This window comes from Choloepus didactylus, chromosome 1 (assembly GCF_015220235.1).
Source record: "Choloepus didactylus isolate mChoDid1 chromosome 1, mChoDid1.pri, whole genome shotgun sequence".
Classification (NCBI taxonomy): Eukaryota; Metazoa; Chordata; class Mammalia; order Pilosa; family Megalonychidae; genus Choloepus; species Choloepus didactylus.
In genome coordinates, this window is record NC_051307.1 from 102304354 (window position 1) to 102329254 (window position 24901).

The 24901-nt window shown below is 36.1% G+C and overlaps 1 protein-coding gene across 3 annotated transcripts in view; it reads right to left on the reverse strand.

Annotated features, from left to right (window-relative positions):
• The window catches only part of TP63 (tumor protein p63), a 242520-nt gene extending 220971 nt beyond the window's left edge, over nucleotides 1-21549 (reverse strand). For all 3 annotated transcript variants that reach the window (XM_037838321.1, XM_037838330.1, XM_037838338.1), the window contains exon 1: nucleotides 21488-21549. In XM_037838321.1, the coding sequence (XP_037694249.1) occupies nucleotides 21488-21549 (62 nt within the window). The remainder of the gene's footprint in view (nucleotides 1-21487) is intronic.
• Nucleotides 21550-24901: the final 3352 nt, after the last annotated feature.

Below are 24901 nucleotides of genomic sequence, written 5' to 3' on the forward strand. Positions count from 1 at the left end.
AGGGGGGTGGGGAGGGGAAAGAGAAAGAAAGAAAGAAAGAAAAAGAAAGAGAGAGAGAGAAAGAAAGAAAGGGAAGATTTTATTTTATTTTATTAGTTTCCTGACTGTGATTAAAAATAAATAAATAAGAACACCATGAAACAGCTTGGCTTTAAAAAAACACACACACACACAAATTTATTGGCTCACAACTTCAGAAGCTAGAAGGTTTGCTTCCTCCTGGAGTCAATATTGTTTTGGCTGGCCAGAAATTCTTGAGTCCTTGGCTTTCCCCATCACATGGTGATGTCGTTTCCTTTCTCTCCTGGGTTCCATTAACTTCCAGCCTTTTCTGTCTTTGTGGCTTTTCCCTCCCCTGTGGCCTTCTCTATGAGGACCAAGTAATAGGATTAAGACTCATCTAGATTTAGTTGGCCATGTCTTAACTAAAAATAACGTCTTCCAAATGTCCGATTTACAATGGGTTCATACTCAAAAGGATAGATTAAGATTAAGAACAAGTTTGACTTTTGTCCCCAGAGGTACACAGTTCAACCTACCTCACCTTCACTTATTACTTCCCTGATGCTCTTCCTTTTGTTACACAGGAAATAAACTTTTATCAAGCATGTGATATATATTGTTGCCCTTCTGCCTGGAGAACTTCTATTAACATTTACTGCAGAACAAGTTTGATAGCAATGAATTCTTTTAGTTTTTGGTTGTCTGAGAGGCTCTTTATTTCTCCTTCTCTTTTGAAAGATAATTTAACTGGATATAGATTCTAGGTTGGTGGGTGTTTTGGTTTGGTAAAGCTGCCAGAATGCAATATACCAGAAATGCATTGGCTTTTACAATGGGGATTTATTAACTTATAATTTACAGTTCTTAGGCTGTGAAAATGTCCAACTCAAGGCATCAACAGGATGATACCTGGACTCTGAAGGCAGGCTTCTGAGTATCCAGGACACCACTGTCACATGGGGAGGCACATAGCTGGTGTCTGCTGGTCCTTTGCTTCTGGGTTTTGTTGCTTTCAGCTTCTGGTTCCAGTGGCTTCCTCTCTGAGCTTCTGTGGGTCCTCTTTTAGCTTCTCCAAGGCTTTTCTCTATGAGCTTCTTTTAATTTCATCTCTCTTCCTGCTACTGTCTTTTATCCTCTTATAAAGAACTCCAGTAATAGGGTTAAGACCACCTTGAATGAGGTGGGTTATTCTCAACTGAAGTTACCTAAGCAAAGGGCCCCATCTACAATAGGTCTGCACCCACAGGAATGGATTAAAAGAACATGGTCTTTTCTGGGGTACATAACAGCTTCAAATCACCAAAATGGGTTTTTGTCTTTCAATATTTTAAAAATTTTACTCTATTCTCTTCTTGCTTGTATGCTTTTTTTTTTTAATTTTTACTTATTTATTTTTCTGACAAGAAGTCCATTTATTCCTCCATACATCAGGTTTTTATTTGACTTCTTCCAAAATTTTCTCATTGAATTTGGTTTCTGGCAGTTTAAATATAGTATGCCTAGGTGTGTGCATATGTGTGCATGTGCATGCACACGTGTGTGTGTGTGTGTGTGTGTGTCTTTGGTGTGTTTGTGGGTTTTTTAAATTTATCTTTCTTGGTTTTCTCTGAGATTTCTAGATCTATTGTTCAGGGTCTATCATTAATTTTGGAAAGCTCTTAGCCATTATTGCTTTAAAGATTACTTCTGCTTAGTTCTTTCTTTTCCTTCTGATATTCCAGTTATACATATGTTACACCTTTTGATATTGTCCCACAGTTCCTCATGTTCTATTCCATTTTTTAAATTCTTACTATTTTCTATCTTTGCCTTTAAAATTGGGAACTTTCTATTGACATATGTTCAAGTTTACTGATACTTTCATTGTCCCATGTTTAGTTTATTGATGAGCCCATAAAAGGTATACTTCATTTATGCTACAGAGTTCTTTTTATTTTTAAAATCTCCTTTTGATTCTTTCTTAAATGTTCTATCTCTCTTCTTCCATTATACATCTGTTCTTGCGTGTTGCTTACTTTTTCTATTATAGCCCTTAACATATAATCATAGTTACTTTAGATCCCTTTCAGATAATTCCAACTTTTGTGTCACATCACAGTATGGTTATGATTGTTATGTGTCTTCAGACTGATTTTTTCTGCCTTTTTGCATGGTTTTGAATTTGTGTTAAAAGTGGGACATACCATATCTGGTAACAGGAACTGAAATAAATAGGCCTCTAGTGTGAGGAGTAATGCTAATCTGAAAAGAAGTTGGGTTGTGTTTAATGTGTGCTGGAGTTATAAGTGCCAGAGATTTCAAATTCCTATAGTGCCCTTATTTTTGTCTCCTCTTTGATTGGGGCTTCACTCAGAGAGAGTTGGTATCTTGCAACATTTTAGCTGTAATCCAATGTTACTATACAGGAACTCAGTTGTGTAGTAGTAAGATGTGGGGGAGGGGTAATGTTCTGCAATCTTCCAGTTAAATCCCATGCTTTGAGCAGACCAGTGTTTTGGGGCCGTGACCTTCATAAGTATCTCTCTAATGGTATAGCTATTTACTGCCGACCTCTACTCCTTTCCCTGACTAAAACATTCCCAGAATAGTTACTCAAAGCCTTGAACCACGTGGACTTTTTTTTTTTTTTCAAAGATGGGACAGTAAAGTTGGAGGGGCTTAAGTGGGAAGAATTCCCTTCTCCCAACTGGAAAAAGGCTTTGGAAAATTCCTTTCCTCTGAATAATAGACCTTTTTATGGAGAAAATTCTAGGTATATGTGCCGCTTTGGATATATTATGTCCCCCTAAAAGCCATACTTTTTAATGCAATCTTGTGGGGGCAGATTTATTAGTCTTTCTGATTAAGGTGTGACCTCTTGATTGAGTGTTTCCATAGAGATGTGACTCACCCAGCTGTAGATAATACCTTTGAATAGATTATTTCCATGGGGGTTTTACCCTGCCCATTTAGTGTGGGTCTTAATTAAATCACTGGAGTCCTATAAGAGCTCACAGACAGAAGTAATTCTGGGTGGTGTATTCCAAAAACCGTCCTATGGTATTCCCTCTCAGGTTTTCTAAGTGGAATGCAAAAACTAAATATTCGCTTCTCTCCAACTAACCAAATTTTGATCTCTTCCAGCTCACCAAGCTGAACAAGAAATTGCATTGAGGGCATGTGGCAACAGAAAATAGGAGCATATCTCATGAAAGAATTGGGCCAGGAAATTTCATGTTGAAATCTGAGTGTGGGGTATCTCAGTACCCAAGAGATTTATAAACAACTAGGTCAGAAACGCAAATGCGAAAGAGCTTTGGAATATCTAGATATTTCAGCCTAATTTTTTCCATTGCTCATTTATTTAGTTTTTTTTTTTTTAGATATTTAGATATTTTTGTAAAATTCCATTTTGATTTGGCATGTCTGAGAACCCCAGTCTCTGGAGTTTCTTAATGTTTCTTAAAATTAATTTATACAAAAATAAAAATGCATACACCAAAAACATGTGTACTTCCTACCCCTTAGTAAATTCCCTAAATAGTAGCATGGGATATACTTATATTCTACTGAAAAAGTCAGTTATCAAAAGAAGCATGAATCAATTCTAAGATTAAACTGACTTTCTTGCCCAATAGCATATAGAAGAAAATATAACTTCCTTCCATATATTTTTCTTTTGTGCATTAATTTTTTTCAGAACTCCTGCCTATCATTTTGATTCTTTGGAATGAATGCAACATTTTTTTTAAAAAAAGTAAAAAAAAATTAAAAACTTGGTATTAACATTTTTTTTTACTTGGGTAAAAATGTATTTTATATACTTACAAATATATATTCATTTATATATTTATAAATATATATAAATATATATATTTGTATATATAAATCAATTTTGGACTTTTAGACATTTTGCTTGCAAATGAGTCATAGACTTCCTCAGATTTAGCTGAAAGGTACAATGCTGTCTCACAAATAAATGTGAGGTTAGGTATATAGTATTTACCATCAATAACAAGAACATACATAAAGAGACTATCTAATCACATTTTTCTTCTTTAATCTCTTCAGCCCTGGTGTAGGGTGGGCTGAAATTCAACCAATTTCTCCCCCAAGCACAAAGGATTGCATGAAAGACTTGAGATGTTTCTCCCCAACACAGTCATTTAGTGCTAATATAACAAAGACGAAGAACCCATTTAGATTTAATCCCAAGCTAGACAAGCATCTTAAAAATTAAACATGTTTTAGGGGCAAAAGCTTTAAGAAAGTTGAACACAGGGAATTTTTTTGCTTAACAACTACTACTTTTGTAATTACCTTCCATATATTCAAAAAGATCTAGTTTTTTGTAGATTCAATTGAGACATCTGGACAATTTATTTTAAGTACTGTATTAAAACACAACCAGCAGATACCATGATTTGAAGAGACATGGTGCTGGTTTGAGTCTACGAGTTTAAATTTAGCATATAACTCTATTAAGCAGAGCTTTAGGAGGATTATATAAAATAGTTCATGATAGTGACATAATGGGGACAACTTAAAAACTGAAAAGATAAGATTGATTGGTTGATTGATTGCCACTTTTGAGTAAAACAAACATAGTGAATCTGATTGGCAAAGTCACCAAAAACAGAAAGAATGATCTCAGACCAAAATAAGAGTGAAACCTAATCAAATACATTAATAATAGCAAAAGGGAGAATATGCTAATTGGGAGAGCAGGGGAAGCAGGAAAGTGTAGGTCATTGGTCAGGGCTGAGGTCAGGTATACTCTGACTGTCAGGTGTCCAGCTCTGCCCTGGCACATGTATGATCTGGCCCAGGAGCAACAGTATCTTTCTGATCCTTCAATAGTTGTATGTTTATAGAGGTAGTCATTGGGAGAGGGATGGATTAGGCTATCAAATTATCCAACTGACTCTTATTTTTTCAGCCTAGTAACATTCTGAATCAAATCTGGCTTCCCCTACAATTTGCCTACAGGAAGAGCCTATGCTGATCAGCCAACAGAAACCTAGTCAAGATAGTCATATTTATCATTGTTGGAGGTAATAAATTGGTTTTCTTATTTTCATATATCAATCTCTGAGTGTTTGTTCAACCAAGAAATTGATCTTGTGTTGAAACATACTCAGGCTTCTGATCTTTGGGGGTTGAGAACCAGCTTTGGATTGACATATATTCACTCAGGTAATGCCATACTGTGGGAGCCTGCCAGGGATACCAGCTGATTCCCAGTCTCAAAGTAAGGTCCATCTCTACAATTCTATTGAGTCAATTTTTGAAATGTGCCCTTGACACGACCACTCTTTATGACCCTTGTGCAAACCACCATCATTTTTATTTAGAACAACAGCTGCTAGACTTAACCTCCACAGTCTATTCCCCAAAAAGCACCAGCCAAAGTGATTCTTTCAAATATAAAACAGAATAAAATTGCTTATCAAAGAATAACCAATAATTCCTAACACCCAACCTCTGTGGCCCTCCTCCTTAATAATATGATCTCATCTTTTATCTCCTTGTTCTTGCTCCTTGTGTTCCTGTCCCTCTGATTCTAGTTCTTCTAATTTCTTCCTTATTTCCTTCAGATCTTTGCTCAAAGGTCATGTCATACAAGAAGTTTTATTAGATGAGAGCTCCTTTTAATAAAGCTCTCCTTCCAACCCTGTCACTCCCTCTCTGTACCCCTTATCCTGCTCTACTTTTATGCACAGACTCATCATCACCCAATATATCATGTGCTTATGTGGACTAAGGTATAGGTCACATGAGAGAAGGGATTTGGTTTTGTTCACCAGTGTCTAGAATAGGGCTTGGCTCATAGATGGTACATTTTTTTTTAAGTAAACAGTAGCAAGAGAGAAAGATATGAAATAAAAAAAAAGTCTATTTGATTAGATCACAGGAATCTAACTCTGCCTTTGCCATTAATTAGGCATTAGCATGACATTGAGCAAATCACTAAGCCTCTGATCTTCGGTTTCTTTGTCTATAAAGTGGAAGTAATCCTAGCTCTTTGGCTCAATGAGGTACTATATGTGAAAATGTTTTAAATGATAAACCCTAAACAACTATGAGGGATTGGGGGAAATGAGATATCTAGACTCACAAACAGAATAGGTGGCAAGAACACCACCAAATTCTGAATGTGAAATGCCAAGTCCTGATTCTCCCACTGACTAGCTCTGTGACTGACCCATTGGCTCAGTTTCTCATTTTCCTGATGAAAGAGCAAACATTTTTCTTCACTCAATTCAAAGAAATTGTATTTTATTGACCGAGAAAAGCAACTGTAACAAGGAAGTATGACAAAGGATTCTTTATTAATCATTCCTCCGTAATTCATTTAGTCAGTTATTTGTTGGGTACCCACTAGTGCCAGGTTCTGCTCTAGGTGTTTGGGATAAAGCAGGATGCAAAACAGACAAATATTCTACCCCCATGGAGCTTCCTTTCCAATGTGGGGAGATAGACAAGAAACAATAAACATAATAAACAAGTAAACTGAATAGTATTTTGGAAGTTGATGGGCACTACATGGGCAAAATAGTATATAGGTCAGAACTAGAGATTGGGAATTGTGAAGGGAAGGCAGATCAGATTGCAAATAATATGGGACATGATATTTGAGCAAAAGCTGTAGCTGAATGACTTTTCTCCTTCTCCCCCTCTTCTTTCTCCTCCTTCTAATCCTCCTCCTGTTCCTTCTTGTCCTCCTCCTTTTGCTTAAAATTTTACTAACTAAAATAAGTTCCCATTGGAGTAGCTTATTGTAATGCTACATCTCTGATCAAATATTATTGCAAACAACAACCTTTGAAATTAGTTTGCTTAGCCTTTCTATGTTGAAATCTATAAACTTAATAATGAAATGCACTTTATAGTGCATTTATAGTACTTGTTAATAGCAATTTCCTTAAAAAGCGATATTTCCATTGCGAATGAAATATATAAATAGCAATAACTTTAAAACTAATTAACTCATCTTCTTTAGCCCACTTGTTTTGAAACTCATGGTTTTTATCACCAACGTTTTTGTTCTTGGAAACTACTACAGCAGGGTGGTGGTGGTCAGGGCAAATGTTTTTGTTTGTTTGTTTTTAAGAAAATGTCCCCTCTTCATTTGACTTGAACCTTCCTAAGAGGGTTTTGTGCACAATGGCAGGTCAGCTGTACCCTGCAAAATGAAGTAAATGGCTTCCTGAGAGACAACTACCCCCACCCTCCTAAGAACAAGCTGTGTGAAGTTCACAACGGCCTTCTAGGAAAACACTATTGATTGATCCTGCGGTCAAACTCTGGATCATAAAGTGTGATCAGAGTAGGTATCACAAGAGGACTTGCTGAGTTGGGCCCTTGCAGGGGGAGGTTGTTGAAATTATATTATGGATCATAATTAATGACTTCAGTGACCTGGTCATGACAGAACTTAGACATTTGAATCAGTCATTGCATAGCACAGATTTTCATATTCTCAGAAAATGTTGCTAACCTGGTGAAACCTACTTTTTTATTGTATGACTAATTAAGAAAATTTTAATGACAGCATAGTCATTGTTAGCTTACAAACTCAAACTGATGGACCACATTAGCATTTGTGCCGCTGCCTGGTTACAGAGATCCTCCCCTTTGTATATTAAATACATATCCACCTGCAAGCTGGCAAAGAACATTGGTGTCTATTTGTCAGAGTTGCTGGAGTTCTTGGAAGTGACTAAGTGCCAGACAAATGCTATTATTTATAGTCTGTCCCTGTTCAATGAAAAGGATCCATGAGATATAGCTGCCAACAGTAGCATTAGTTACCCAGCCCGACAGTTTCAGCCCAGGTTTCTCATTGGTTGAAATGGAACAGAATTCTTTGGGCAGTGAAAACCACAGCACTCCCTTGTGACTGGAGAAGCCTATTTCAGACCCAAGATGCCTTTGATTTCCAGCAGTGCTTGCAGTGCACACATTCTCACATGATCTGACATGGTGGCCAATGCCATTTGTCAGGAAATAAATTATGGCGGTGTGGCCAGCAATCACCTCTACTTTCAAACCAGATTCATTTGCCTTTCTCACTTTCATTTTCAATTTTGCTCCCTAAGATTTTTTTTTATTGTTTTGAGGAGACAAAGCCCAAAAGTCATATTCTCATCTGCTTATATCTGCTATTTAGTCCTTCTATTCAGACACACTTGGTCTGAAGCAATGTGTCATGGGAAGGAAAGGTGGTTGATGGGGGAAACAAAAGTAGAGAAACATGAACCAAAAGTGTTTCAACTGATTTAAAGACATTTATTGGAAACCTACAATGTACAGGACTCGATACATGGGATATATACAGAAACCACTAAGAGCTTAGTTATTTAAGAAAGTAAATATACATACTCTAGAAGAAGTATTAAAGTTCTGTGGATATCAGAGAAGGAAATGATCACATTAGTTTTGAAGGTGAACAATAACTTCATCCATTCATACATCTATTCACTTCTTTATAAAGAATTTGTAAAGTTCCTAGTATATACCCACCAGGAATAGCAAAATAAATAAGATGGTCACTCCCCTTGCAAGCTGTATAGCTTGGTTATCAACTCCAATGTGCATCAGAATCTCCTGAAGGGCATGCTAAAACACAGATTACTGGGCCACAACCCTAGGTTTTCTGATGTAATAGGGCTGAGCTGGGCCTAAGAATGTGCATATCTAACAAATTCCCAGGTACTGCTATTGCTGTGATCGCAGGATCACACTTTCAGAAACACTAGGCTAGAACAATGTTTCTCAAATGTAATGTGTTCATGAATCTACCGGAGTTCTTGTTAAAATATGGAATTTCATTTAGTAGGACAGGGGTGCACACCCCGATTCTGTAAGGATCCATGGACTGCACTTTGATGAGTAAGGGTTTAATAGGTGAATAGGAACTTATAAGTAATTATGTGAAAAAATGCAATTATGAAATAAATAGAAGTTAAGACAGAGACAAAAGAAGGAATCAGAGATGAAAGAAGGAATCAGAAGACTGTGAGGATATGCAGAAAGAATAGTTTCAGTGAAGCTCAGAGAATAAGAGTAGTGAAGGGACCTGGGATCGTGACCAGAAAGGGAAGTATAAGATGGTTCTATTTGGGACCTGGAATAATCTCAGGTAATGATGAAGCCCAGGACATGTTTGCATGGGTTGGTAATTAGAATTGAGTGGAAATGGTGGTCTCTGGAGCCGAAGAAGCCAAGGAACTGTGAGACTACACAGTGGAAAGGTCATCAGAGGGATACTAGAGTGCCCAAGGAGTTGGCAGAGGCTAGGATCAAGAGGAAAATGGAACCAAGTCACAGAGGAGAGTCTTCTAAAGGTCAGTGCACTGTCAGGAAATTCAATAAATCACTTTTATGGCATAGATTTCACAAGACTTGAGATTGTGGAGTGACAGCAGGTAAACAATGACCTGAAAACAGCAGCACTATCAGAGAAATTTGTTAGTTTCTCCTCTTGACCCCCTGGACCAAAAGGAGTTATGTGGAAGTCACTGCCTCTGTTGAAGAACAGTATGGGTGTTTTCAGAGAAAGAAGTACCTTCAGTAAGGCAAGCTAGCAGAGGAGTAATAGGTTAAAGATGAAGAGATGCTTGTTCAAAGAAGGTGGCGGATCAAAATACCACATTGGTAGAGTGGAAACGGGAATAAATAGGATTGATCTGAATAGGGTTGTCCATATGTGGAAGACAGTCAACCTAGGTCAGCAAATTTCAGTAACAGAAATTAGGGAATGAGGGATTTGTGAGTTATTGACAGCAATAGGGGAACAAAAGTAATGAGAAAAAATTTTCAATTAATGGAGAAGTGTTGAATTAAGTGGCCTCAAGTTTACAAACTGGGCGATTCCAAGCTTCTAAAATTGAATCCCTCCCTGTAAGGTCCTCATTATTGTGATGGAAACGCATTTATTTCAAGAGGTAGAATAGATTGTCCTCTAATTTGGCTTTCCAGGGCTAGTTCTCCAAATTTGGTGAGGGTGACGACTCCCAGGGTTGTGAATCTCCCTGGCAATGCAGAATATGACTCCCAGGGATGAAAGTGGACCCGGCATCGTGGGACTGAGAGTATCTTCTTGACCAAAAGGAGGATGCAAAATGAGACGAAATAGTTTCAGTGGCTGAGAGATTTCAAATGGAGTCAAGAGGTCACTCTGGTGGACATTCTTATGCACTATATAGATAACACCTCTTAGGTTTTAATATATTGGAATAGCTAGAAGTAAATACTTGAAACTACCAAACTCCAACCCAGCAGTCTGGACTCCTGAAGACAATTATATAATAATGTAGATTACAAGGGGTGACAGTGTGATTGTGAAGACCTTGTGGATCACACCCCCTTTATCTAGTGTATGGATGAGTAGAAAAATGGGGATAAAAACTAAAGGACAAATGGGTTGGGATGAGGGGATGATTTGGGTGTTTTTTTTCACTTTTATTTTTTATTCTTGTTCTGGTTCTTTCTGATGTAAGGAAAATGTTCAGAGATAGATTGTGGTGATGAACGCATGATTATGTTATCATACTGTGGACAGTGGATTGTATACCATGGATGATTGTATGGTGTGTGAATGTATTTCAATAAAACTGAATTTAATAAAAAAAAAATTTTGTGAGGGTGAAACTAGGAAACACTTGTTCTCTTTATACTCAGAACATATTTAGAATGTTAAATTATATGCTTTAGGAACTTTGCCATGAGTTCTGTTTATGCTTAGAAATAATTCTTGCATAGAATTTGCTGAGATTTATGGCACTGACCATAAAAAATAATGTAGTAGAAATCAGTATCCTACCCATCTCTATCAGTGTCTAGCTGTTTGACCCTGGGAAGTTTGGGTTGCTTCTCTATCTTACTTTCTTCATCTGTAAAATATGGATAATAAGTGCTAATACTTTTATAGGGCTTACTCTATGCCAGATTCTGTTTTAAGCCATTTATATAATTGACTCATTTAATCCTCAAAGAAACCCAATAGTTAGGTACTACTGTCATCATACTTACTTATTCATGAGAACACAGACTTAGAGATTAAGCTATAAGATCTAACAATTGGCAGAGCTAGAATTTGAACCCAGGCAGGCTGGTTCCGGAATACAGTCTCTTAAACATTACACTACAGTCTCTTGGTTGGCAGTAAATAATACTAGTAGCTACCTTGTAAAGCAGCTTAAATTAAATGTGTAAAGTGCTTAGAACAGTTCTGGCACATAATTAAGACTTCAGTAAGTATTATATATTTAGCTATTCATGTCTCACTCTCATATTCTAGAAATAAAGGATCAAAAATTGAGATCTTTCAAAAATCTTGGTTTCTGTGGTTTCCCTAGTTAATGAAGTAGTGCTAATTAAAATCACATGTCATTGTACATTTATTAAGTTACCAACATTTAAAAATAATACGCAATCTGGAACAGTTTAGCAAAATTCATTGGAAGACCATTTTGAATAGTAATATTTTCCTGAAATTTGAAAAATATATCCACTTTTACTCACTACCCTACTTATTTCTTCCCCTTCTTAGGTGGTGGCATGGTGTGGGGGAGGAGCATTTGCTGGATTAGATAGGGCTGGGTTCAAATTTGGCCCAGGAGAGAATGAAAGTGCAAAAGAGGTCCTTCCATTTATTTTTGATCCATTTGCTTTTACACAATTTACCTTAGCTTACAAAGTGCCCCACTTTCACTTTAACAAAGCAAAGTTTCGATTGGTAAGAATGTACTTACTAGTCAGGATGCCTTTATTAAGTTAGTTATCTCCCTGAGAGTCATTTCCCACATTTTTAAACAGGGCAAATCACTTACATTAAAAGGAAAATGCTTATATGAGGAAATGCAGGTAAATTACATGTTACCTTATATGGATTGAACAAATATCAGTTTACTTTCCTTAAGTATTTGTCCCATAGAACTATCCTATGGAAGTAACTCCAAAGAAAGGTGTGTTGTGTGTGTGTGTGTGTATAATACAAATATTATAATAAAAATTATACCTGACCTAAATGGTCAATAAGGGAAATACATTTATTTTACACTGGTAAATATAAAAATACATAACAAATGGGAAGTTCTATATAATTTCAAGCAACAAAAATAAATTAAAAATTTGAAATTACTTTGTGATTATAACTTTTATGGATAAAAAATTATGGACCTTGAAGAAGACATGGAAAACAAATGTTTCATGAGGTTATTTTTTGATGGCTTCCATTTTTGTTGACAACATCCCATTTCTTCTAATAAATAATATTTGAGGCATCATTAATATCAAGTCACATGGACGTTTCTCAGAATATGTTTAATCTGAGAATACCTAAAGTACTTTGACATATGTGTTTCTGTGTGAGCTTCAAAGAAGATCTTCCTTTACCTCTCACTTAATTCAGAAGATTTTAGAACCATATCTGTTACAGTAAAAACAAGTGCATAAAAAACTTTGGATGCTTAAATTTCTTATCATATGTCCAGCATATAGCATTTAATAAATATTTGCTAGACATTATTTAATAGTTTTATAATTTACTATGAGGTTGAACTGTTTAAGGCATTATCATCTCTCTTTATCAATTTATCCTTGGTCCCCATAACCAAATAGTATTCATCAGATTACTTAAATCATTAGCTAACTTACATATCCTCTTTAAAATATACACAATATCTCAGATAAGGTAGGTACTAAAAAACATTTCCAATAAAATGCAAAGGCATGTATTGTCAGGTTTATTTATGTGATCTCATTTTTGATCCATTGCTTTTACACAATTTCTTACTTTAGCTTACAAAGTGCCCCAATTTCACTTTTACAAAGCACAGTTTCAATTGGTAAGAATGTACTCTGTGATATTTTTGTTTTGTTTTTTTTTTCCCCCAGATATTTTCTGTATTCCCAGGAAGCAAAGAAATGCCAGGTTTACATGAAAGAGATAAAGAAAGAAGAAAAGAAAGGAAAGGTGGGAGAACGGCAGAGAGGAAAAATGAGTTTTTAACTTTACTGCTTGGATTCAAGACTTAGAGTGAGGTTTCATATAAATTTTATGTAGGAAGGTGAACTGGGGCCCCGAATGCCAAATAGAAAGGCTGGGAGTGCATTCATAGGCAGGGAAATACTGGAGGCCTTTGCATAGTCAGAAGACATGAACCAACATGAGACTCTGCAGAAAGTGTGTCAGTGAGAATGTGGCATCGAGGATGGCCCTTGTTCACATCAGTACTAACTTGAAGATAAATCATTCACTAATATTTTAAGTTTTAGTGAAAACATCTCAATGAAAGCCACATCAGACTCTAGAGGATACTGAAAAATAGCTTATACAGGTGGAAAGATTTGTCATAATAGATGGTATCCACTGAAATGCTGAAAAGGTTCATTTTGACTCTGGGAAGTCTTTTGATTTCTCGTAATTAAGTTCAAAAGATCCTGTCAGGCAGAAAGTTTTTATTTATTGCCCGAGGTAACAAAAGTATTAAAAAGAAAAAGAATAAAATGGAAACATACATCTTATAGCACCTTTTCATTTGGAAGAGGTTGCAGTATCAGGGAAAAGTGGGAAGAAAATGTGATTCCTCATGCAAATGATGAATGTACTGTTATTACCTATGCACTTAAGTAGTAAATGATGCTATTTAATTCAAGCACAAAAACGGAAGTTTCATTGAGCCAGAAAAAAATCAAGAAGAAAGAAAAGCTAATGATGAGTTTCAAATAAAATATTTAAAGTTTGGTATTTTTAAGGAAACTAAAAATTGACAACCTTGATGAAATATCAGGATAGGATGTGGGGTGGGATAAGTTAAATGCAATGAACACCTCTAATGAATAATAAACACTTTAAAAGCAAGACTTTTCTACTGCAGTGTTACCTCTATCATGAATTTGCGTGTATTTTATTATCTAGTTCAATTTATACCACCATCTGTAAAGAATCTTACATTAAAAATCTACTCTGGAAACCATGCGGCTGATTAAATTATCACACTGGTTTCTAATTTTGTATTTCCTGACTCAAAATAATTTATGAGTCTCAATATTGTTATGATGCTGATTTTGCCCTCAATTATGAGAGAGCTGCCTGAGTTAATGGAATTTGAGAATAGTATTTGCTGTTCGACTTGACAGATTAAGTTTGTTCATTTGAAACAAAAGAAAAAGGTTCTGGAAATTTGAAAGAGGCAAGGGATTTGAGCCCTTACATTCTACTTCTAAGCTTCAAGGTTTCATTCTGAACTTCAAAGAGTCTAACACATAATAAAAAGAGAGACAGATATAAGTGGAGAAGGAAGCAAACAAAGTTTGATAGGATGTTAATAACAGTAGCGTGAGAATTAATTCTCTCCATCTAAATTACCCACGAAATATTATGGCTTAATGCAAAACAGAAATGTTAATAACTGTCATTTTCAAAACCTTGACTAATCAATAAGTACACTTCACCCATGTCCATTTTTCATCCTATTTTAAATGGAACAAAGTGACTTCCAGAGGATGGGAAGTGCATAATTATATACACCTAAGACTTTGGACTTTGATCATAATTACAGTATTTTATCCATCTATCACTTGTTGCTTGAGGACTATTACTTCGTGAGTTCTTTAAAGAAGATAGAAATCCTGTCAGGCAAATTTGAGTTGTGTAACAGCTAATCAGAAACTTGGCTCTCTTGACTTGAAACAAAATTGAAAACTGCCACTTTACCATCTTATAATCTGTTTGGCCTTTAAGTAAAGTGAGAACATGAAGTCTCTCTTTGGAGAGGTGTGTGTCTTTCTGATGTTGATTATCACCTAGTACCTTTCTATGAGCTTCTATTGCAACAATAGGTCCAAGTTTACCTTACTGTAGTAAGTGGCTCTCAAAATTTAGTGTGCAAATGCATCATATGGAGTGCCCGATAAAAATGCTGATTGTGTGTTCCTCCCCACCCCCAAATTCTGAGAGGGAGTGATCAATGTAACCTCAAACCTAAAATTAACTGGGAACCTTATAGCACCAGAAGGTCCAGAGCTATTTCTCCAAGTGTGGTCTGAGGATTTGTGTGTTTTTGTTTATGATGCAATTCCTAGGCCCCACCTAGACTTAGGAAATCACAATCTCAAGGCATCATTGTCACATGTCTCTGAATCCTTGACAACATCAGAAGTGAGCATGTGCATTCTTGTGTTTCCTGAATCTGAATTTGGGATTCCTAGTTTTAGAGTTACCATCTGTGGTAGGTTGAATTCTGTACCTTGGGATGGGGGGTGGGGTAGTGGTGGTGGTGGTCGTAAGCATCCTTAATCATAATCCATTCCTGTGGTTCTAAGCACCTTATAAATAGGACCTTTTGAAGATGTTATTTTTTGTTAAGTTCTTGTTAAGGTTTGGCCCAGCTGAATGAAGCTGGGTCTTAATCTTTTTCCTGGGGGCCATAGAGAAGGGCACAGATAAAAGCCACCAGGGAGGAATAGAAGCTGGAGTTCAATGGAACCTGGAATAGAAAAGAGAGGCCAAAGCCATATGCATTGCCATGTGGCAGAAAAGCCAAGGATCCAAGAATCACTTGCAGCCAACCCCAAATTGCCAAAGACTTTGGGGATAAAGCTTCACCTAGCTGATGTCTCAATTATGGACTTCTCCTAGCCTCAAAACTGAGAGTCAGTAAGTTCCCATTGTTAAGCCAACCCATTGTATTTGGCTTAGCAGTCAGGGAACTAAGACACCATCTAAGAGTCAAATATACCTTCATCTAAAGAGTTTTGAGGAACTTTAACAGATACTACTAACTCTAACAGATGCTACTAACAGAGTCCACTGTTCCAATTTAATACCTTGAGGGTGGATACTTATATTTGCTGTCCCCAGACAACTTTCCCAGTGTCCTTCTACCCTTCCTTGCACCTTATCATATTATTTCTAGGAATGTAGTTCTATTTTAGATTCTCTGAGGTCTAGGATTGCATCACCCTCATATCTTGTACCTTCCCCATTCAGCATAAAAAAATAAACTCATGGGGTACTTTAGTTAAAAACAAAACACAACACAACAAAAATAGTTTTAGTTCCATATTACAAATTAAGGATAAAAATCCTTTACCTGATGGATTAGTTTCTTATTGTTGATGTAACAAGTTATCACAAATGCAATGGCTTGAAACAACACAAATTTATTATCTTACTGTCTATAAGTCAGAGGCCTGATACATGTCTGACTGGACTAAAGTCAAAATGTCGGCAAGGCTGTGTCTCTTCTAGTGGTTTTGGGGGAAAATCTGTTTCCTTGCCTTTTCCAGCTTTTAAAAGCTGCTGCATTGACTCGTCGGGCCTGTTCCATCTTCAAAGCCAGCAATAATCTTTGTCACATGGCATTCTTCTGATTCTGACTCTTCGGCCTCCCACTTCCACTTTTAAGGACCCTTGTGATTACATTAGCCCTCTCATGGATAATGCAAGTCATCTGTCTGTCTTAAGGTCATGTGATTAGCAACCTTAATTCCATTTGTAACTTTAATTCTCCTTTGCTATGCAGCATAGTATATTCACAGGTTCTGTAGATTAGGATGTGATATATTTGGAGGCCACTACTCTGTCGACCACACTTGCTTACCTCAAGGTGAATCAGATATTCAATATGTTGGGAAATACTTTGTTATTCGTAAAATACTATTCAGGCCTAATAACATGCTAAGTTCTGTGGTAGACAGAGCACTGAACTGAAAGTCAAGAGATTTGAATTCTAGCCCCTGTTGTCCTATTTTGCTGTGTGATCTTGGGAAAATCACTTAAGCCCTCTGGATTTCAGGTTCTTCAATTCTAAAGTAAGAAACTCGAAAGAGGTAAGCTGAGATCATGTCAAGACCCACAACCATCCTTTATTCTTAATTTAAAGAAAACATAGAGCAAAATGGAACTTAGTGCATGCCTACATGGGACACGGATGTTGCTAGAAAGGAGATACTAGTCTGCTGGGATGCTACATGCACAATAGTTGAATGGAGAAATATACTAATATACTAAGGAGGTGCATTTCAGAGTTTGGTTTGGTCCCTATTTAATTTGCACACCCTTAATTTTGAATAGATAAGAGGTTGTTACCCATATGTAACTGATAAGGAAACTATTTTAGATGGTTTATGTGATTTCACAAAGTCCTTGTAATCAGCGAATGGCAGGGTTAGGACTGCAATCCAGATCGGCTGAGGAGTCCTATGCCTGCTCCACCAAGGTGCTTCACAGCCTCTCTGCCGTGTAAATGCATTCACAGTTCAGGAGCAGCAGACAGGAGTATGACAGAACCATACCCTTGATTAACTACAGTTGGTTGTAAAACGATTTTAAAACTTAATCCTGTGAAAACTGTAAGTTTGAAGCACTTTTTTTCTTTGTTGTAATTGGTGGGTAAATTAGTCCCTATGGATAAATTATATCTTCCTATTCTTTCATTAAAAGAAAACCCAATTCTTCCTGCCCTCTGCCTTGCTTCATTTCAAGTACTGGATGTTAGCAAAATACACAGACTATAAATTATGTCAACTCATTCCTTTCAGTCAGATAGAGAAACAGTGATTATGAAGATAGCAAAAGTTAATGGGCTAGCTTTATTAAAGCCTTGATTGATGACTGAAATGGGTTGATGGCTCTGTTACCCCAAATCAGAAATTATGCTACATAATAATATATCAATTATTTTGGAAGTTTTCATATGCACATTAATATGATACTGTGGGCATATATTTTATATTCATAGTTGCCACGATCCTGGCAGGAAAAAAAAGGCACATAAATAAAGGGTAATTGAAGAGAGTTCATAAATGGGACTAGTTACTAAGGGTTAAGGGAATGGTGTGGTTCTCTGGAATTAGCTGTGGCTGGGAATGGCTACCATCCCTAAGCTTGGAGGGAAGGGGGGAAAGAAAGCAGTTACTAGAACTCAAAAGACGTGGAACTATGACAAGTCCCCCAACTGGGTTTGTAGACTTTAATAGAAAAACTAGCAGGGAAGCAGCCAGGGAAACACATATCCCAACTTCACTCTCCTCTTGCCTTTCTATCACCTGCTGGAGATTTCCACTGGTTGAACCAACAGGAAACCAGAGGGAAAACGAACTTGTTAATGCGATCTTTCAAAGTTAACTTCCTAAGACACAGAGCAGGGAGGAGGAAGATGGAAGGTAGATGTTGAGGGCCAAGACAAGGACACCCAACACAGGACCACATCTGCCTTTATGTGATTTTTGTCTGACAAATGAAATGATCTTCCACCATAAATTCATTGTCACTACACTAACTTTCTTTTGGGATATATTTAGAAAGCACAGTTAATAAAGTTGACCTTTAAGCTAGCAAACCATAAAATTCACAAGAATAATTCACACAGAAAACACATCTCATTCATCCATACAATATTTTAACAGTTTGATGCATCTTTTGAGTTGTGGGTGTGGGAGAAATAATAAAAAATCATGCTACAAGTAGATCAGATTGAAATGATGTTTGCTCTTATGTTTAGCCTTCAGCTACCACTGTATTTCAAATTTAATCTTGATTCATTTCTATTATTTTAACTGGTTTATTTTTTGAAAAGACTTGTTTATAGAATTTCATCTATTATAATACTTGGTTAAAAAATCCAGTTTAAAAGCTAGATTGTAATTTTAGAAAAACAAAACAAAACAAAACAAAACAAAAAAACACGGATAGAATAAGGCCCAAATTCAAATTGTAATCCAAAAAATTAACAAAGATTTACCTTCCAAAATGCTAAATTTTAGATTCATTTTGAATATTCACTTAGTAAAAAAATAAACAACAAACAAAACTCATTGTATACAGTTTTCCTTTGTAAGGAAATGGTACATTACCCAATTACTCTCCTTTATTGATCTTGCATGATTTCATCTACGCTTCCATGTAAGTTAAAATTAGGTTAGCAATCAAATGACAAAGCTTATGATTTTGACTACCACTTCTTATTGTTTATAATGGCCAATATCATTAAAAGGGAAATTTAAGCTCTATAATTTCAACTACCCTTTAGATTTTCGGAAAAGTTTTGCAAGGGTTAAGTAAATTACTAGCACCAACATCAGAGTACAACTAAATGCATAAGATGTTGGTATGTTCAGGAATAAAGAAAAGAAAACAGACGGTGCTCTTTCCTTTTTAAAATATTCTCTTTCATGATTTATTTCTAAAGACAAGGTCAGGAAAAGACAAATCTAACTGTAGATAACTATGATTATGGAATGATTAAATTTGGTCTTTCTTAAAATAGGTTTTGTAAACTGAGAACTACAAGAGTTGTCTGCTTTACAAACCAACTCAAACCCATTCACTTTATTAGATATCAAAGAGAATATTTTTTGATTCTTGCTTTGAAAATATATAATTTGTTTTATGATATCATATAAATTTCTTATGGTGATATTTCACTTATTCATTCATTCACTCAGTAGTATTTGCAGGACAACAGTAATAATTCAGTCCTTAAAATATGCAATAAAATGGATAAAATATTTGAGGGGACCAAATCTGTTATTAGATACATAAGTACTATAGAGTTAAACACGTGAACATTATAGCAATATCTTATTCACTTGTATTTCCAGGCCCTAGAACAAATCAGACGCTGGGTAACAAACGTCTTTCTCTTTATTTACCTGTTAAGATTTTCTCATAAGTGGGAAGTACATATTCTTGCCTAAAACAATTTATTAGGAAAATAAATGTTCCCTGACCATCCCACACCGCAATCTCACATTTCTCCAATCTTTACCTACCTTCCCCCAAAATGAAACTCACCATTATTAAGCTTGGGGAATTCTAGAAATCTTAAAAAATTATTTTGTAATACTATTATTGTCCTGGAATTTTATAATCTATCAAAACTGCCATGATATTTGTTCCATGAATTAACAGGTTGCTGTGCCAAATGAAAAGCAATTTATTTATCTGCAGGCTTCTCTCATCAATCACTAGACACGTGTCTGGGTAGAGATGTGCAGGATTGATATGTACATTGTCTGATCTATAGAAGAAAGTTTCTTCTAAACTTGAGGTAGATCCAAGTACCTACTTTAAGAAAGATGCCCTTAAGGGAAGCATTATAGGGTTAACTGTTCATCAGAATCATGTTCTTAGAAAGATTTCAAGATTTTTAGTGGAATAGTAAATTTTAAGCTGACAAAATGTTAGAGAACTAGAAAATGTTTGGAGTTTTGCTTTGAATTGACCCAATTTCCAATTCCAAATAAATGTAATTTTCAATTTATCAAAAGAAAGAAATTCCAGAACCATTCTTTTTTTTTGCTAAAATTGCTATTTGTGGCAGAGAGCAAGGCAGGAATCAAAACAGCATTCACCTGGGAGATCACAAGACAGCTTCCTCTCTCTCTTTCCATTTTCTCCCTCTCCTTTCTCTTTCACCATTCCATTTACCTTTCTGCCTTACTTTTCCTCTTTGGCTATTTCACATAGGCCACCAGAAACCTCAAGGAAGAGGAGCAGCATCTACACAGTCTGCGTCAATGTTCAACAGGATGGCAAATTGTATTAATGAAAAAAGATCACATCTTTCATAATTTCCTAGGCAATGATATAATAACTAAGCCCTGCCCAGAGACAGCAGACTCCACTTCTGGTTTGAAGCTCTAAGAGGCACCAGTGCTGAATGACAAGTTAACCCCTTTGCAACCCCACTGTTTTCAACACTTGGAGGACCTCTCTCATTAGTCTTATAAAATAAAGTACGAAATTCCAACGTCAAATCTCATGCTGTTAAATTAACAACATCACACTGCTACATACGACTTAAATATCTCCCATAACTTTATGACTGGAAAAACACTGTTCAGATTTCATTTACCAGTTTAAAAATAGCAAACTCTAATTTGAAACACACACACATCCGTATACCCTCGCTAATATTCTCTCAGCGCTAGGCAATGCTCCTCCTATAAACACAAATAAAATTCCGTATAATCACACTTTTAAGAGTCAGATTTGTGAAAAGATAATGTTTGTTATGAAACAAATCAAGAAAAATATATTCCTTAGAGCCAAAATGACAAGCCACAATCTGATATAACAATGGCTATTTATTTTTGTAAATGTAAAAATCAAAATTATTCCTTGTTTATTTTGACCTGAAGAGCAGCCATAACTTACTATACCACTGCCCAATGAAATTTCTTCTTCTTGGGTGGGTGGGTGCAGAGCAAGTCTAATAGATTTTAAACATCTCAAAATGGTGTAATACCTCTTTTAAAGGGGAAGATTGTTTTCCGACTGTCACTTTGTAGATCCAGAAATTTAACTAAAAAAGAATATTAGAAACTATGCCCACAGACTATTTTAACTCCGTCCACAGAACGCTCAAAATAATATCACTGTGCCCACTAAACAAGGAGGGGTTGCTCTTTATACAAGCACAGAAACACTCATAATACACAAGGCACTCCGATTAAATTTTGACAGAAGTTACATCACTTTTAAACTCACCGCTGGATGTAAGGGTCGGGGCAGTACTGTGGGGTGGCCCACCGTGAAGTTTCAAAATTCATGTCCTTTAACTCTCTTTGATATCAACAAATTGAGAACAATTATATAATATATACACATATACCTGTGTGCATATAGATATAAAGCCAGGAGGAGGAAAGCAATCGGGTCAAATGCTATCAGACATAGAAGTTTAGACACATTTACAAAGAGGCGGAGCATTTCTTGATTTAGCCAATGAGATTCATCAAGTGACTAAAACATCAGAAACAGACATTCTTACCAGCTGGGCATCCTCTGTGAAGTTATTCTTCCACCTCGACTGAGTCTTTAGAGTCCTTGACATATAGTAGCCACACTTGTCGGGAAGTTGGTGGCATCTCTGAACTTCTGATCTCTCTGGTGATTGGAGGTCGGCATGAATGGCATCAGAGTTTAATTTCAGCAGCCCGGACTTTTGTAATAGAACTGAGCTGATGAGTGTCCACACTGCTCCAGCTAATTAACGTTTCCCTCTATCTGGATACTATCTTGATTTGAGGACTTCTGTGACTGATTGCTTCTGGGGCTAAAATGTTTTGCAGAGCTGCTTAGGGAAGTTTTTTGTGTGTTGTTTTGGTTTTTCTTTTCTTTTTTTTTCTCATCTCCACCCCCCTTCATTCTTCCTTTCAGCCAACCGCCTGTTGTGGTCACAATCTCAAATAGCAAAGACAGGGAAATTCCTTGATTATATTTAACCTAGAACTCACTCTTCCTCTTCAACCAAGAGCAAAAAAAAAAAAAAAAAAAAAAAAAAAAAATCTGCCCCAAATTAGAGAAAATTACCCTTATTCAGTTGTTTAGCCTACCTCAAACACATAATATATATAACTTTCTCAAAGTGATATTAAAATGGAAAAGATTTTATTACTTTAGAATATTTTGAAGCTTCAAATTGCCTATTAAAGAAAACATTCTAATTGATTTCTATCTCTATTGGTCTGCATCAGTCTCCCATTTATGTCTTATTATTTTTGCTTTTTGCTTCACTATTAGTACTTAGAGTAAAGCCACAAAATTGTCCATAAATACAAAAATTAATATATTATCAGGAAAAGTCCACATACAGAATATTCTCTTTCCTTTCTGAGTACAGACTGTAAACCTATCCTGGTTTTGTGGATTTGGAAATTGAATGAAATATGATTCAGAAACTAAATTAAAATAGAATCCAACAGAAAAAAAAAGTGCAGTTTGTGTGCCTGAGTGTCACTGCTACGGCATGTTCGGATCCTCCATTTACCCCCTACCCATAAGACACCTGTAAACTGGTGACTTCAGCAGATGTCAAAGTTGTGAAGCAATCCAAAGTCCTTTTCAGAGAAATCTGACATTTCCTTACAAGAAATTCTGGTTCAAAATATGTTCCACAAAAATATTTTATTTGATGCTTCAGCCAGGATGGAAATGAAAAGCTATTTAAAACTTGACATTCTCTTCCCTTACTTAGCCTGAGAGTGTCTAACATCTGTGAATTGTGAAATTCACAAACTTGCCGGCCTGAGTCCCAGCCAAACCAAACAGCTTGTTCTACAAGATTTGAAACTTGAAGAGAAGATCATTTTACTAATTAATTATAAATTAGTTAATTGGAGTGAAAGTGTTTGGCTTTATTTCCCACTATTGGCAAATACATTTGACCTGAATATACAAAATTCCTAAATTGAAAGTATTCAATTCCCTTTAACTGTGGGCAAGTTATTCTATCGTCCAGTGCCTCACTTTGCCCATTGATAATTGATGATCTCTAGTACAGTGTTTCTCCAATTTTAATGTACCCGTGAGTCACCTGGAAATCTTGTTAATGCAGATTCTGGTTCAGTAGGTCTGGGATGGCGCCTGAGTATCTGCATTTCTAATAGGCCCCAGGTGATGACAGTGCTCCTGGTCCTTGGACTACACTGTGTAGCAAGGCCAAGTGCTCTTCCCAGGGCTGATATGTCTAATTCAGTATTTCAAGGAAATATGCAATGACTGTTCTAAATATTTTTAAATTACCAACAGAAGCTATGGACTCCCATTAATTATCAGTTAGCAGACATTGCTAGCTTGTTTTCAATTTTAAAACCTTTATTGTCTAATTTATAAAATAAAAAAAGAAGATCATTTACCATCTATGCTCTGACATCAATAATTACTATTTAAAGAATCTTATATTCACTTAGCTAAGAGGGGCAGATATTAAATGGCAACACATTTCATACAAATAATTATGAAAACATTGGTTCCTATTGCATTATGGAAATAAATGCAGAAAGCTACCTTGACCAAAGGCAAAAGCACACCTTCAACAGCACATAACCATACAACATTCTAGGAAAATAGGTGACAATTACACTATAATTATGATAATTGCCACTTACATTTACATTATATCCTTCTTCCCCCAGGGACTCAACTTACTATACAAGTGCATAAATTATTTCTTTGTAGTGCAAGTTAGATGCTTTTCAATGACCTCTTTTAGGCAGAGAATATAATAGAATAAGGAACACAGAAGACAATGAGTAGATAAGTGTCTTACTGATCATGACCTACCTGTTTCTATGATGCTGCTTGTGAAGACTTTTGATTTCTATGAAAGAAAGAAGGAAGTAAAGGGCTATGGGAAGCACCAGTAATTAGGACCTGGAGCTCTGGACAAAATGTAAGAGAATGGAACATTTTCTCCTTCCCACCTCCTAGCAGCTGAGAATGTGTACTCTGACAAATTCAGATATTGATAATATAAACCCTTCTCACTTATATCAATGTACATTATTTCACAAATGTTCTATATGCACTGTAGTCACCAGGCTACATATTCTTCTGGGAGCTCTCCTGCTTTGAATCAGATTTTCCCTCTACCCAGAGTGTTTTTAAACCCCATCTGCACATATCCATATCCCATAAGTCTTTCAAAGATGAGGAGACCCCCCTTATTCCTTCAGATAGAAGGACCGCCCCTACCTCCAATATCCTGAATCACTGTACCTACAATTGCATAAGCATACCTACCACTTTCTGTGTGTATTCTACCTACTTCTGCAAATGACTCATCACCTGTACTGGACATTGAACAACTTGAGGGCAGATTTGGTATCTGATTCATGTCTGTATCTCCAGGACCAGGCAAATACTATGCTCAGGCACTGTCCAAGAATATCATCTATTAATGAGTAAGTTTTGCAATAGACTAAAAAATGCTTTCTATAAAACACGTGATTTTTTTTAGAATCAGCTTTACTGAGGCATAATTTACATACAATGAAATTCATCAATTCTAAATTGAGTTTAAGGTGATTTTACAACCAAGATATGGAACATTCCCATCACTGCAAAAGGTTCCTCTTACATTTTTGCAGTCAATCCTTGCTCAGTTCTGGTCCTAAGCAA